General features: G+C 39.4%; 1 protein-coding gene across 4 annotated transcripts in view; it reads left to right on the forward strand.

Annotated features, from left to right (window-relative positions):
* Nucleotides 1-14818, forward strand: part of GRHL2 (grainyhead like transcription factor 2) — a 244470-nt gene that overhangs the window by 68422 nt on the left and 161230 nt on the right. For all 4 annotated transcript variants that reach the window (XM_037802653.1, XM_037802650.1, XM_037802651.1 and 1 more), the window contains exons 5-7: nt 6958-7013; nt 10071-10227; nt 13675-13786. In XM_037802653.1, coding sequence (XP_037658581.1) covers nt 6958-7013; nt 10071-10227; nt 13675-13786 — 325 coding nt within the window. The remainder of the gene's footprint in view (nt 1-6957; nt 7014-10070; nt 10228-13674; nt 13787-14818) is intronic.

A 14818-nucleotide genomic window follows, 5' to 3' on the forward strand; every position in this document is an offset into this window, starting at 1 on the left:
CCTGATCCAAAGGTTCCAACTTAATCAACACTAGTGTGTCTGCCCCCACAAGATTGCATCAAAGAACATGGCATTTTGGGGGACACAATACATTAAACTAGCACAGCCTCTTTCCCTTGAAGCCCTCCTCTTACCCCATGTGCCACTATAGTTTTGCTTTTTCTGGAATTTCATATAAATAGAATGATACAATTCACAAATCTTTTTTGTTTGTCTCCTTACACTTAGCATAATATTTTCGAGATGCAGCTATATTGTTGCTTGTATTAATAGTTTGTATTTTTAGGTGTTGAGTATTGTCCATGGTAAGTATGCCTCATAATTTGTTTATATATTCACCAGATGATGGACATTTTACTTGCTTGTATTTTGGCTATATGAAAAATGCTGCTATGAACATTCATGTACATGTTTTTACGTAGACTTATGTTTTCATTTCTCTTGGATAAATACCTAGGGTTGGAATTGCTGGATCATATGGTAAACATGTGTTTAACTTTATAAGGTACTGTTGTAGTGTGTTCTGTAGTGGCTGCAACATTTTCATCCGCATCAGCAATGTATGAGAGCTCCCATTTTCCACATCCTTTTTAAAAACTGGGTATTGTCAGTCTTTTTTAACTTTGTATGTGATGGTGTCTCATTGTGATTTGAGTTTGCATTCTAGTTATGCTGAGCATCTTTTCATGTGCTTATTTGGCTTTTCCTATAACTGCTTTTGTGAAGTGTCTGTTCACATCTTTTGCCCAATGTTTTAGTTGTAGGTTTTTAGTCTTTTATTTTCTTGTCAGAGTTCTTTAAATAGTATAAATATAAGCACTTTGTGAGTTTTATGTTTTGCAAACTATGTTTCCCAGTCTGGTTTGCCTTTTTGTTTTCTTAGCTATGACTTTGAAAGAGCAAAAGTGTTTACTCTTGATTAAATCCACTTTATATTTTTTTCTTTTGTAGTGTATGTTTTTGGTGTCCATTTAAGAAATTTTTGCCTAACCCAGTACCACAAATATCTTTTTTTTCCCACTAGAAATTTAATAGTTTTACCTCTTACATATAGGTTTATGAACCATTTTGAAGGAATTTTTATATATGGTGCAAGGTAAAGGTTAGGTTCGTTGTTTTTCTTTATCTATATCCAGTTGTTGAATATCCGTTTGCTGAAAAGATGGTTTGTTTCCATTGAATTGTCTTGGGATTTTTGTAGAACATAAATTGATTAATTGTAGGACATCTCTCCAGTTTTTGACTCAGAATATGTAATGCATTTTTTTTTTTTTTTTAAGTATTTGTTAGCTTCGTTAACATTCAGGAGCAGTGCCTCTCCATTTGAGACAATGTCCATTGTCTTCCCATTTTTTCAGCCCACCTGGGCCAATAAAAAACAATAACAGAAGAGGGGAACTTATGGTTTCTGATTTCCTGAAGAGGAGGAAGTGTGGTGATAGTATACCAAATATGTATCCATAGCCTGCCTGCCTACGTATTTAGTTGCCATTGAGACAGAATGCAGCTACCCGAGGTTTAGATAGCATCCCTAAATAATAGACATTTCATAAGCACTTAATGTGCTGGGCATCATCCAGAGTGATATATACTCATTTTATTCTCACAGTAGTCCTATGAGGTACTATTATTATCATCTCTATTTTCCAGTTGAGGAAACTAAGGCACAGAGAACATGGGTGACTTGCCCATGGTCATACAGCAGTAAGTGGGGGAGATGAGACTCAAACCCAGGCTCTCTGGCTCCAGGATCTATGTCCATAGCTATTACCTCCACTCTCTACACTCTCAGAGAAGAATCTGTGGGGCCTCCTGATTTTCAGTTGTTCCACTGCTCAAGACAGTGACTTGCCCAAACATTTCCTTTAAACCCGAGTGCCTTTCATCTAAATCATTAGACATTCCTTATCTTCCAGGTGGGCAAAAGAGGTTGGCAGACAATGAACTAGGTCTCTACAATGTTAGGGAGTTAGTGCAGACAAGTTGTAGTAGCAGCCCTTTCAGTCCTGCCACTGGTTATTCTGAGTGCCTGCTGTGTTCTATTAAATCAGGGAATGATCAGAGCAAGATATGATAAATTCCTTGATCTTAAGACGCTGACATATCTCTTGGGTTCTGGGAGCTTTACAATCAAATTTTCAATGTCTTTGTAATAAAAAAAAAATTGTGTCTTAAAATTTGCTTCCCTAGCTTCCTGTGTAGTATGCTTAAAATATTTAAACTTTTTTTTTTTTAACTGAGCAATGGGTTTTGTAGAGTCTTCACTATTATCAAACATTTGATTTACCTTTATGTAGTGAGGAGTGCTTCTGTAGGAAAAGCAATTAACTGCAACTATTTTTTCCCAATTCCACGTGAAGTATTTGCTTTTTCACTAAAGGCTTGCTACTGCTGTATATTGTCATGTGGTGTGGAAATATTCATTAGCCATAGAAGAGTACATGGATGTGGTCCAATGTCAACCAAACCATCATGCTCTTTGGGGGAAGGGGTGTTATCAGTTGTGTTTGTGTTGTGGATAGAAAGGCTTATGAAAGGAAGCTATTGTATTTTGGGTTTTATTTTGAAGTGGATGAGAGAGTCAAGAAACTTACCAGAAACTAAATGTGAAGATTATTCAAACTGATTTTGGTTTAGCTGCTCTCCTACTCTTAGAAATCCATGTTTACATTGCAGATTGTGTTTTGAACTGATATAAATTAAACTAGTGATCTACTATGATCTTTAGCCATGGCATTGCCAATTGGTTGTACGATTAGGTGAGTTCAGAGTAACTCCACCAAGAAAATTTCATTAAGGAAAATTTGTCTAAAATCTAGTACTTTTTTTAGACAAGCTATTAAAATGTTCTAGGACTTTTGTTAAATTTACAAATTTAATCTGGCATTAGAGATCATTCTGTATGTGTTTAGCAGTAGTGGGGAAGGGAGCAGTTTGGTTCAACTTAGGCTGGATTTTCTCAAAAGACAGTGATAACATAATTTAACAGCATTAAAAAGATTAATTTTAGCTATTTTTATTTCTGTTTTATTCTACATCCTCTTTATAATAACATTTGACAAATATTTGTTGATTTTATGCTGGGAGTTAGGCCCTGTGCAAGACATGGAGGAGATGGCAGAAGGAGGCCTGCCCTGGTTTCTGCCCTCTAGAAGCTTGCTATCTATCTATAGCTGTGAAGAGAAGAAATGAAAGTTAATTATTACTATGTGCCAGGCACTGTGGCCTACACATTTTGTTTCTAATCTTTACAATAATTCTTCCAGGAAGATGTTATTTTCCCCATTTTACAGATTAGGAGACAGAGGTTCAGAGAGGTTAAGAAACTTACCCAATTCATACAGTAAAATAAATAAAGAGTATAGTGGATAAATCTGAATCAGAGTGTAATTAACACCTGAAGTGTCTTTATGAAACATTTAAAACTTAAGAGACCATGGAGATGGCACTTTTACTTGGAAGTGACATGTATCACCTTGGCTCACATTTCATTGGCTGGAACTAATCATGTGATCCTACCTAAATGCAAGAGAGCTGAGGAGTTTCTCGTCCTGGTTAGTCCACCCCTGTACTCAGGAATTAAGAAAAACTATTTATGGGTGAGCACCAGATAGCTCTACTGTATATTTCATAATTCAACCTTTGGTACATTGTTTGTAAAAAGAAATTACATAGTTTGCTGAGAATGCTGAAAGGAAAGCAAAGAATGATTATATGTTGTTACCTCATAGATATATAAAGCATAGTCCATTGATTTTATATTCATCTGTAGCCTAAAACTGGAAGTGAACCTGGATCTAAATCCCATCACTTAATTTTAAACTGGTTGTCCATTTCCCCTCATACATTTAAAAAATAAATCTTAAAAATGTTGATTCAAGTATGGAAGTGGAACATGGCCTCAATTTCATTATGTTTATTTTAAACATAGTGCATATGGTACCACCAAATTTCTATCAGTTTATTAGCGTGTTTTTGCATTGAGCAAACTTTTGGAAAATCCTTAGCATACGTATTTTATGCTTTAGGAGGATTTAGGTTTTTCTCTGTGTAGGAATGTTTGATAAGATTGGATGACCCATTTATTCAGATTCATAGTGGTCATTTACCCACCTCATGAATGGAATGGCTATGGAAATCCTGGTTCTGTTGTAGCTGTTACTTAACATTGCAGCACCACTTGATGCTGTTAATCACTGTGACTTCTTGAATATGCTCTTGGCCTCATACCCACAGCCTCTGTATCATCTACATGCTAAAGTCTCCCAAATTTATTTCTCTAGTCCAGTCCTCTCCTGTGAGCTCCAAACCTTTATATCCAGCTGCCTTTTTGACCTCCGTCTAGCGGTCTCAAAGGGACAATATAAAAAGTCTAACTTCCAGTCTTCCCTCCTTAACCTGTGTTCTCCATCTTAGTGGATGGCACCACCATTCTTCTGACTCAAGCAACTACAGTTTATTAACATTCTGCTCTACCCTCTTCCCGATTTAATCCATTATTGAGTCTTTCAGTTTTATCTTCTAAACATCTCTGAAATCCACCCATTTGTCTCTGTTCTCCTTTCACCATGCCACCATGCTGGCTCAGGCTACCATGATCTCTGGCCTAAACTACCGCTCTGTGTCTTTGTTTACCCCCCTCTAGTCTGTTCTCTGCACTGCACCTGGGATGGCCTTTTCACAATGCAGACGTGATCATGTCACCTCTTCCCTTCAAACCCATTGCTCTAGAACTAAGATTTAAATCTTTAAAAGGTCTGCAAAGCACTGCTTCTCACCTGCCTCTCCCCCTTCACTTTGTGCCTCTTCCCTGCATATCCTGTCTGCTCTGGGCTCCACACAGTTCTCTGAACTGATATGCTTCCTCCTGCCTCAGGACATTTGCACATGCTGCTCCATGTTCTAGAACTGTGCTGCTCAATAATGGTAGCCACTGGACACATGTGGCTATTAAAATTGTTCAAAATTAACTTAAATAAAAATTTCAGTTCCTTAGTCCCAATGTGTGGCTAGTGACTATGTATTAGACAGTGAAGATATAGAACATTTCTGTCATTGCACAAATTATATTAGACAATGCTTTTCTAGAATGTTCTTCTACCCTCTACACTCATCCTGCTTTTGTGACTTCCTCAGGGAAGCTCTCCCTGTCTTTTCTCTCCGTTTCCCTACTAATGTCAGGTTCCTTTGTATTTAATCCATAAGCTGAAGACCACCATGAACATATCTGTAATCAAAGTTACATTTATTTAGCCTGCTTCAGCAAGGGAGAATACACTCAGGGGACCCTTAAGAGCGTCTCTATAAGGGGGAGTTGGGATGAGCTCTTTATGGTGTTGTGTTTGGGCTTGGGCTGGACGAGTCTGAGGAGGGATTGTGGAAGTGAGGACCAGCTCTGGATTGGATACCGTCAAGACGTGGGGGCAATTCAGGAACTGAGTATCTCGGTAATCTTTGTTCGGGAGATGGGATGAATAAAGGAGGACAGAGGACACCATTGCTAAGAAAGCAGCAGTCACTCAGAAGGAGGGGACATTATTTGTGTGTCTGTATTGTCTTATTGGAGTTCTGTTAGAAACATTGCTTGTCTTCTCCTGGTCTGTCTGTCTGCCACTGGAAACAGGTATTTGGTGAAGAACGTCAAGGCTGATTGTCGCTGGTGCTGATTTTCACTTTCTCATTTGTGATATGCTATTATAGAACTCTTGCTCTTAGACTTCAGAGTTCTTGCACATGGTTTGCAATTTTTTTAATAAATGAGGATTTGACTAATGTCTTTTCCCCACTAGACCAGAAGTTTCATGAGAGCAGGGACCCATTTTCTTTTTGTTCACCATGGTATCTGTAGCATCTAGCACGCAAAGTAGATTCTCAATAAATAGTTGTCGAAAGAGTGAGTGAGTGATAAGATCTAAAAAAAAAAAGTGACTGATTAAAGATGTGGAATTGTTTAGCTGTAGCTGATTTCACTGTAGTTTAAGAAGCATGGTCTTTTTATAGTGGGTTCTTAGCAGATTGTCTTCTCCCTTTACCAAAGGAAAAAACCTAGAATTTCAATATTCAGGATTTATGTATATTTAATATTGCTTGATGTCTAAAATCCTTTAAGGGTAATGCAGCAAATATATTATCATCCCTTCTTTACTGTCATTTTTCTTAGTTCAAATGACACAGAAATCTATAGATGTGGTGCATCAAATGGCAAAAAGATGCATGTGCCCCCCAAAACTTACTCTTACACTATTATGATAATGAAGGAGATCCTTAGAGAAGAGCAATGAATATGGTCAAGCTGTTACTCTAAAATAGTATTTAATACACACACACGCACACACACATACACACACACACACATATATATATATAGCTGAGTATGTACCAGGCATTGTTCTAAGTACTTCACCTCTATTTACTCATTTAATCCTTCCAATAACAAGGAAAAGTCAGTATTTTATAAATGGAAAAAGTAAGGCTTTATAAAGATAGCATTTAAAAGAGATAGAACTTGACCTTAGACATTCTGGCTCCAGAATTCTTCTTTTAACAACTCTACTATACTGCTTTTTGCTATGCTATGTTGCCTCTCTGTAATTAGTGTTCCATTAATTCAGAATTTCTGACATTTGGAATAAATACTGAAGATAATAGAAAGTGGAACAGATATTTTATGTATGTGAGGGAACAATTTCCAGTGCCTGAAAACACTTTAAGAACACCTGCTAACTTGTGAATGATATACATATCACAGAGGTATTGTCCACTGAGTATGCAGATGATATGCAAGTTCCATGAACAAATGGTAACTATTTTCACAGGAGATTAAAAACACAGTACCAAAAATGTATTATTTTCCTTTCTAAGGAGAGGATAAAACAGTTTGTGTAAATTTATCACTTTTTTTTTTAGCATGATGATTCACCTATTTGTTTTAATTTTGATGACTTTTAAACTTTGCAGAAATTTCGGAGTGCTTCAGTTGGGGCTGAGGAGTACATGTATGACCAGACATCAAGGTAAGTTTCTAGGAGATGAACCCCAAGAAACTGACTAACTGATAACTGATTAACTGAAGACCCTTTACATGGGTTCCCAAGTTATACTTTTAAATCTTTTGTTTCTATACTTTACTGAACAATCTTATTTCCTGTGTCTTTAATCTTTCTTTCTGTATGAATGGCTTCTAAATCCCTATTTCCAGGCTTGACCAATTTTCTGAGGCCTAGACCTTCTTTTCATGCTTCTGTTTGATAGACATCTCTTCTTAGGTTTTTCTCTGAACCTCAAATTCATGTGTCTCCAACTCAACAAGTGGAAGAGGAAATTTTTATCCTTTGTTTCCCCTTCTCCTCCTCCTCCTTTACTTTCCTTGCATCTGGCTTTCTGCTTTTGTTTCCCATTGTGGTTAATAACTTAACCATCTTTCCAGCCACACAAGCTAGAGATGTAAGGTCTGTTTCCTCCCTGCTATACTTGCACACCACTTGCCAGTATTAACGGTGTCTGTTCTACCTATCAGCTCCCTTCCAACTTTACTCTTATCAACCATCTTCTTAATTATAGCAATGTAACTGATCTCTCTGCAACATTTTCTTTCTCCTCCATTCCACCTTACACGTAACCACCAGCTCTCATCCGCTCAAGAACCAGCAATGAGATAGGGATCGAGGATAAGATATAACCTCTTCTTACAAGAGGCCCATAGACTGTTGGAGGAGTCATGTGTAGTGACAGACAAATTGCAGTGCATTTGGAAAGTGATGAGTCCTCTTCCAGAGATACATGTACCCAAAGCTGAGAGGACCCATGTGTCTGAGTGTGTGGGTGGGTGTGGGGGGAAGTGGAGTGAGGGACAGGGCTTCACAGGAAGTGGCATTTGAGCTGGATCTTGAAGAACCAGCTGGAGGAGTTTGCTAGGAAGTGAGGGAGGATTAAGAGCTTCCTAGGAAGAGCATTGGATAATCAAAGACCTTGAGTCATGATGACGCTGAAGATGAAAGAACAGTGAGAAATGATTTTATTTCTCCCATCTACAGAAGTTGTCAGTGGTTTCTCCGTACCAGACAGAATTAAACACAAATTCCTTGTGAAGGTGATCAGGACCTCCATGTTCTGGTCCCTCTTTGCTTTGAACTTTGTCTCCCACAGTATTTCTTGCCCCTTTGCGTTTACGCATATGGCCCTCTTTTAGTCTCTGTTTTCACTTGATGTCCTCCTGATCCTTCAGGGTCTTGCACCAAGTCTCAGCCTCCCCAGACAGTGTATGTGTGTGGGGGTGAGGGGAATGCAGGCGGGTGTGACAGTATTCCAAATCACCTTCTGAAATGTAGAAATGCATATAATTAACAGAATAAATCCAGATAACCGTGTGGTCAGCTCTCAGGCCAGGGAAAAGAGCATTGTGAGCTGACAGTCACTTGGCCTGCTTTCTCTTTCTGCTGCTGTCGTTGTCCAGCAGAGTGAGCAAGTGCCAGACTCTCAGCAGCTGCAAAACAAAGGAGCTGGTCCAAATCAGAGGTTCCTATCCTGTTATGGCCAGGCTCGGGGGATATGAACCTCCTGAAATTATGTTCAAAATCATTTATGTTCATATGTGCATTTTTCTGAGAAGAGGTTTCATCACTTTCTGCATATCTTTAAAACAATCTGTGCCCTTAAATAGTTATGAACTACTGGTCTGGGTGATTCTTAATGTCCCAGTCAGCTCTAAAACTTCAGTAGCATTACACTGAAATTGCTTTTTCATGCAAAATGACAATGGGATTGATTCCATCTTGAATGATTTATTTTCCACTTCATACTAAGAAACATATTGTGGAATTCAGTTAGTTTATTAGCTTAAGTTTAAGATTTTTGTCATTTAAGTGCAATATTTTTTGCTCTTTAGCATTTCTTCTCATTAGAGACGTTAAAAAAATCAAACATCATAGGAATATTTAACACAGGAAACGAATAGCCTGTAATCCCATGAGTAGGACATTTTAACAGGCAAACTTGGTCATCTTTGCACCCAGCATTTCAAAGAATATGAAATTAAAGAGCTAAAAATTAGATGGACCTGATGAAGAGTTTGTGACAATTCAGAAAACATACAAAACATTTGCTAGTGAATCATCACTCTGTGGCATCCTGTGGTGTAGCAGATGTAAATATTTTGATTTGTGGTTCAAAATAATTGTGGCTCATACCTGTTTCCTATTTTAAATAATTGATATATTCTTCAAAGTTGGGAAAATCACTATCTTTGTTTTGTAAATTAAATGATATTTTAAGTGTGTTAGAGAAAGTTTTTAGAGGAGGGTATTATAAACTTCCTGGAATGAGCTAGATAGATAGTAAATATTTTAAGGCTTTGCGAGCCATGTGGTTTCTGTTGCAACTACTCGACTTTGCTGTTCTAGTGCAAAAGCAGCCATAGACAATACCAATAGACACGACATAAATTAATGAGCCTAGCTTAGTTCAGTACAACTTCATTAATGAATACAGTTTAGTGGGTGATATTTGGCCCATGGTCCATTTGCAAAGCCCTGCTGTGCAGCAGTCCAGTCATGAGTTATTTTGAAGGCTTGAAAAAATACACTTCGTTACGGAATTAGTTTCTCAGTAATGAATGTTTGATTTTTGGATTTTCACATTTTGAAACTGTCTTAAAGTGGGATGTGGCTATTTCTATCATCTTGGTTAGACCAAAAGAAGGTTATATACATGGATTGAACAAAAGCATTTCATATGCTTGGTTTGTTACTGGGATAAAAATGGCAAATGGTATCAATTTTTAAGCTTCAGGCGCACCTGATGCCACCTCACAGAGGTTTTCTTTACACAGTTGGCCTGGCACGTCATGGACTTTTTCCCTGTCTAAACCATCTGGTTTATGGGCCACTATTAGACATGTCGTATACATTGCACTAGAAATGACCTTTGGTCTTTTGCCATATGCTATGTTTTGTCTCTAAAATAGAGTAAATATTGGTTAATATTTATACAAAATGCTATTGATGCGTAATTGATTAGGAAGGCAGAAATGTCCAGGTGAGTGAATGTGACCACTCTTTGTTTTCTGTTCACAGTGGTACATTTCAGTACACCCTGGAAGCCACCAAATCTCTCCGTCAGAAGCAGGGGGAGGGCCCCATGACCTACCTCAACAAAGGACAGTTCTATGCCATAACGCTCAGCGAGACTGGAGACAACAAATGCTTCAGACACCCAATCAGCAAAGTTAGGGTATGGGCTTTATTTCTCCAGAAAAGTACAGATTGATTAGATGAATGGGATAGCTACCTCACTGCCTTTTTAAAATGGCACAGAAACGATTTCCAAAATAAAGAATTCTAGAGCAAATGTCAGAGGGTTTGGGCAAGAGAACTTACTGGCTTGTTGTTTATCATTTTAATCAGTAACCAATAAACCCCAGGAAAGGGACATGTTTGGAACATGCTTTCTGACTGTATCCAAGGAATTTTCCCTGCTTAATTCATTGCTTCTGTGTTACCTACTTTTTTTTTTTTAATCAATTGATCTTAATTTTTCAAGTAAGTAGCTGTAAGAACCTATCTGTGAGCCAGGAAAGAGCCACTGCTCTCCTCCGTGAAGGAGAATGCAGTTCAGCCTGTGTCCCTGGGCCCTTTGAAACTGTTTAAAAGCCTCCTGCAGTCCGGTGTTGACTCAGGATTCAGGGGATGAGTCGTGATCTCTATCAGATACGAGATAGAGGAATTTTCAGATTCGTGTGTGGTAGTCTGGATGGTGGGAAATGAAACTGGAGCCTGAGCTCACTGCTTTGGAAGCCTGCCAGCTTCTGGCATTCTTGCTACTTCCAAGAAGGGAGGGAACTGGTAATCTCTCTACTGAAAAGGGAAATTATAGCAGAGCTCTGAAAAGAGAAAGAGGTTGAAGGGCTCTCTTGGCCCGTTGTAAAATGATCTCTGCTGCTGTGCTCACAGTGCCTGCCCTACCTTATTTATCCATAGCCACCCCCTCCTAAGCTCTTCAAAGAGAGGAGCACCATGGTGGTAATACAGTCTGAATTTACCCCCAGTCAATCCCATGAAAAATTAACAAATGGGATAGAAAAGAAAGAAATTACCCAGGTACCTGCTGGTCTGCTTGCTTGTTACTAACTGTAGGTAAAATCATTGCAACAGTAACCTCAAAATCAAATGAGTTTCCTGGCTGTGTTTCAGTGAGAAAGACAAAGGATTGCCTGCAGATTTCTCCACTCAGCAGGCCTTCCTCTCTCCAAGGCTTCACCCTCCCACATTAGAGCTGCAGGGGCAGGGCAGTTGAGTGTACAGGGAAGGGCGGGGAGACATGGGGCTAATGTCCCACACAAGGCGGAGCCCCTTGCAGATGTAGAGGTGCCCAGTGTGCTGTGTGCCCAGCGAGGGAATTGGTATGTTCCAATCCTGTGGCCCCCAGCTGTGGTGGAAGGTATGTCATCTTCATCATCAAAGCCCCAAATACTATTATTTATTATCTTCTATAAGGCCAGCATTGTGTTCAGGAGCATACTTCTGGTAACTCATTTGTAACTAACAACAGCCTGATGTTGGTGTTATAATATTACAGACAAGGAAACTTGGGCTTTTAGAAGCTAGTGACTGGCCAAGGTTACAAAGCTAAAATGTGAGGGAACCGGGATATATCTCAGGCAGTAGAACCCCAGAACACACTCTCGTAACCACTAAGGTGTATTGTGTTGAGTAGCATGGAAGGCTAAAAGGCATAGAAATTTTTACCTGGAGTCCATCTCTGAATATATATATATATCCTAGAATATACACTCAATACTCTTACATACATGTATCTGGTAAGAAGACACTGAATAAATTTACTTTTTTTTTTTAAATCTGAAAGGATATGAAATGTCACACATTTCAAGTTAAGAGTATAACTCAGACACAGCATCTTAACACTTAATACTCTCACTGTTATCACCTGAAAAAGTGGATGGCTAGTATTCTGAGGTTATGACAACAATTTGGAGTACAGGGACTTTTCCAAAAATTCCACTTTCTGAAATCATGGAAAGGTTTTAATACAGAAATATGTATTTCCTTGTGTTAAGGATTATTTCCTTCTCTTAAGGATCTCAATCTAATACTCTCTGAGAGTAAGGTGGCACCTCTTAGTGGATCTTCCTTACTTCTCAGCTCTTGGTTAGAAATCGTTCTTGAGGAAACAGGGATGCACTTGTAACCAATGAACATTATTTTCTGAACAATGTTTAATTCTGAATTAAAGCATGTAAGGCTAGATGATAGCAGTTTCAAATTTCCTTTTCCTTTATTGCTAAAGAAATAAATTTGTATCCCAGGAATATTCCCTTATTTATGCTAATTTAGTCATTTGCTAGGAAAAAAATTACTTTCAACGTTATTTTATTTAGGAGCAGACAGAAAAAACACCGGGAGGCCACAGAGTAAACTTTTATACATAAAAGAAGTTTGAGGAAGCAGGAGACAGAAGGATGAGGAGCTGGCTGAACTCATAGTTCCAATAGTCCAGTAAATGCTTTTGTTCCTTGTTATTTCTCCATGCCTTTAAAGGTCATGCTGCTTGTGAATTCGAATAATATGGATACATATTTCTAGACTAGCTTTTATAACAAATACCAGTTTTCTTGTATAACAGACATTCCCAAATACATTAGGAATGAGCTGGGTTTTGAACTGCAGCGAGTAAGCTACAAGCCTGCATTTGGTGTCTGTTATCATGTTGAACAGCTACTGTCCCTGTCCTCATCGAGTTTGATGTCAAATTGGAAGACATTGTCATTGACTGAATAATTGTAAATAATTAAGTAAATGGTTCAAAGGAGAAGTTCTTAAGGAATAAGAGTCAATGAAATATCCTTCTGGAATAGCAGAAAAGAGTACGTCTAAGAAATATTTTGGATATGGAGTGAGAGGGATGCTGTAATTAAAGAGTTTCCTGGTTTGTTTGCTATGTGTTTGTTTTCCGTACCTTTCCCATCTTATAAATGACAGTGAATTAAAATGTGCATTCATTTTAAACTAGGCTGTTTAACATTTAGTAATGAAAAGTGTTTGGGACTCAGTTATACATGATAGTTCCTCAAGCCTATTTTTAAAAGTATATCCACATTATATTTAGATATGTATCACAATTGACCTTGTATTTTTTGATATTTATATTATTTGTAGCTTAGATCTGCATTCACCAATATGACCCCATCTTTTAGTATTTCCCTCATTACCTCTGCTGTTCCAGTCTGAAGCACCCAGTAAGGCCAGAAATGAATATTTTTCCCCTTACAAACAGTGCCAAATTCCATGTTTAAGGATACGAAATTTCAAAAATGTGCTTATTTCCAGTATAAGAAAAAAACATTTTTTTGGTGTTTCCGCTTACCTCACAAAATAACACATTTGCTGATAATTGGTTAATCTGGTTGTTCATGACTTCAGCACTAAACATGATGTTGGATTCTTTTTTCCTTTGTGCTGCACTCATTTCATAATTGGTTTTTCAGTGGGCCCATTTTAGAACAAAACTAATAACAAACAACTGAGCTTGTCTGGGCTTTTCTAAAGCAAGAAAAGCAACATTACAGAAACACTGCTCTGGCAGAACTTCCAGAACAGGAGACTGTGTGACACAACAGGGTCTCTGAACAGGAAGTAAGCTCCATGGTTCTTCCCCCTGCAGAGCGTGGTGATGGTGGTCTTTAGTGAAGACAAGAACCGGGACGAGCAGCTGAAATACTGGAAGTACTGGCACTCCCGGCAGCACACGGCAAAGCAGAGGGTCCTCGACATCGGTGAGTCGTGCTCCCTGCACTGTCTTTGCTGAACCGACACGCTGTCCCAGTGCCAAGGGGAACCCAGCCCAGGAATCACAGCTCACCCCACTTAGCTCTTGCCATGTGCCGGGTGCTAGTCTACGCACTTTTCATATGTTAGCATATGTGGTACACATTGGGCCAGGAAATCAAAATTGGGCTAAGCACTTTCTTTCCATGAAGGTCAATCATATAACAGTAATATATTTAGAATTGCAATGATCATTTCAGTTTCTAGAGCATGTTTCCATGCCTGCCTGTGTTTGAGCCTAAGAGGCAGGCAGACAGGGCAGATCAATTCTTACTCCCTGTGTCACAAATAAACCCAGGCTCCTGCGGCTGTCAGGGGCTTGGTGATGTTCCCGTGACTAGATGGTGTGCACTGGTTCTCAGCCTCTCCACCCAGTGTTCCCTCTGCCCCAACACACACCTAGTGTGAGTAGTCCTAGGTGGTCAGGCACCCTAAGGCATTTGAGAGACTGGACCGTCCCTGCCAGCAAAGAAGGCATCAGTCTGCTGGGTATGTTTTCTGGAGTCTAAGCCCCATGTCTGTTCTCTAGAGGCTGGTAGCCTCCTGGGTGGTCACCGCTCAGGGTCCAGCCAGGATAGCGGAGCCCATGCCAAGCAGTTCAATAGAGGGAGTTCGTTGCAAAGGCTGCAGAGGTAGTCCACAGCAACTGTTACTATCTGTAGGGCTGGACAAACAGAGGAGGAGGTGCTGTGAGTGGAGCCACCCAGCAGGAGCTCAGACCGTGGGGGTGGAGGTGGGGTGGGCTGGCGCCCCAGAGGGAATGGCTTTCCAATGGGAGATGGAACCACAGAGAAATCACTGCCAGAGACACCTCTCAATGCCGAGAGGGAGCACAAGAAATACGCTCGCTTCTCCCTGCCTCCCAGTCTCCTGTCATTAGTTCCCAGTGGCCAAATGTAACGAAAGCCAGAAGGCATGGGGCCCAGAGAGAGTGTCTGCAAGGGTTCCCTCTGACATACAGAGCAAGGCCGGAGAAGGCA

This window comes from Choloepus didactylus, chromosome 14 (genome assembly GCF_015220235.1).
Source record: "Choloepus didactylus isolate mChoDid1 chromosome 14, mChoDid1.pri, whole genome shotgun sequence".
Lineage (NCBI taxonomy): Eukaryota > Metazoa > Chordata > Mammalia > Pilosa > Megalonychidae > Choloepus > Choloepus didactylus.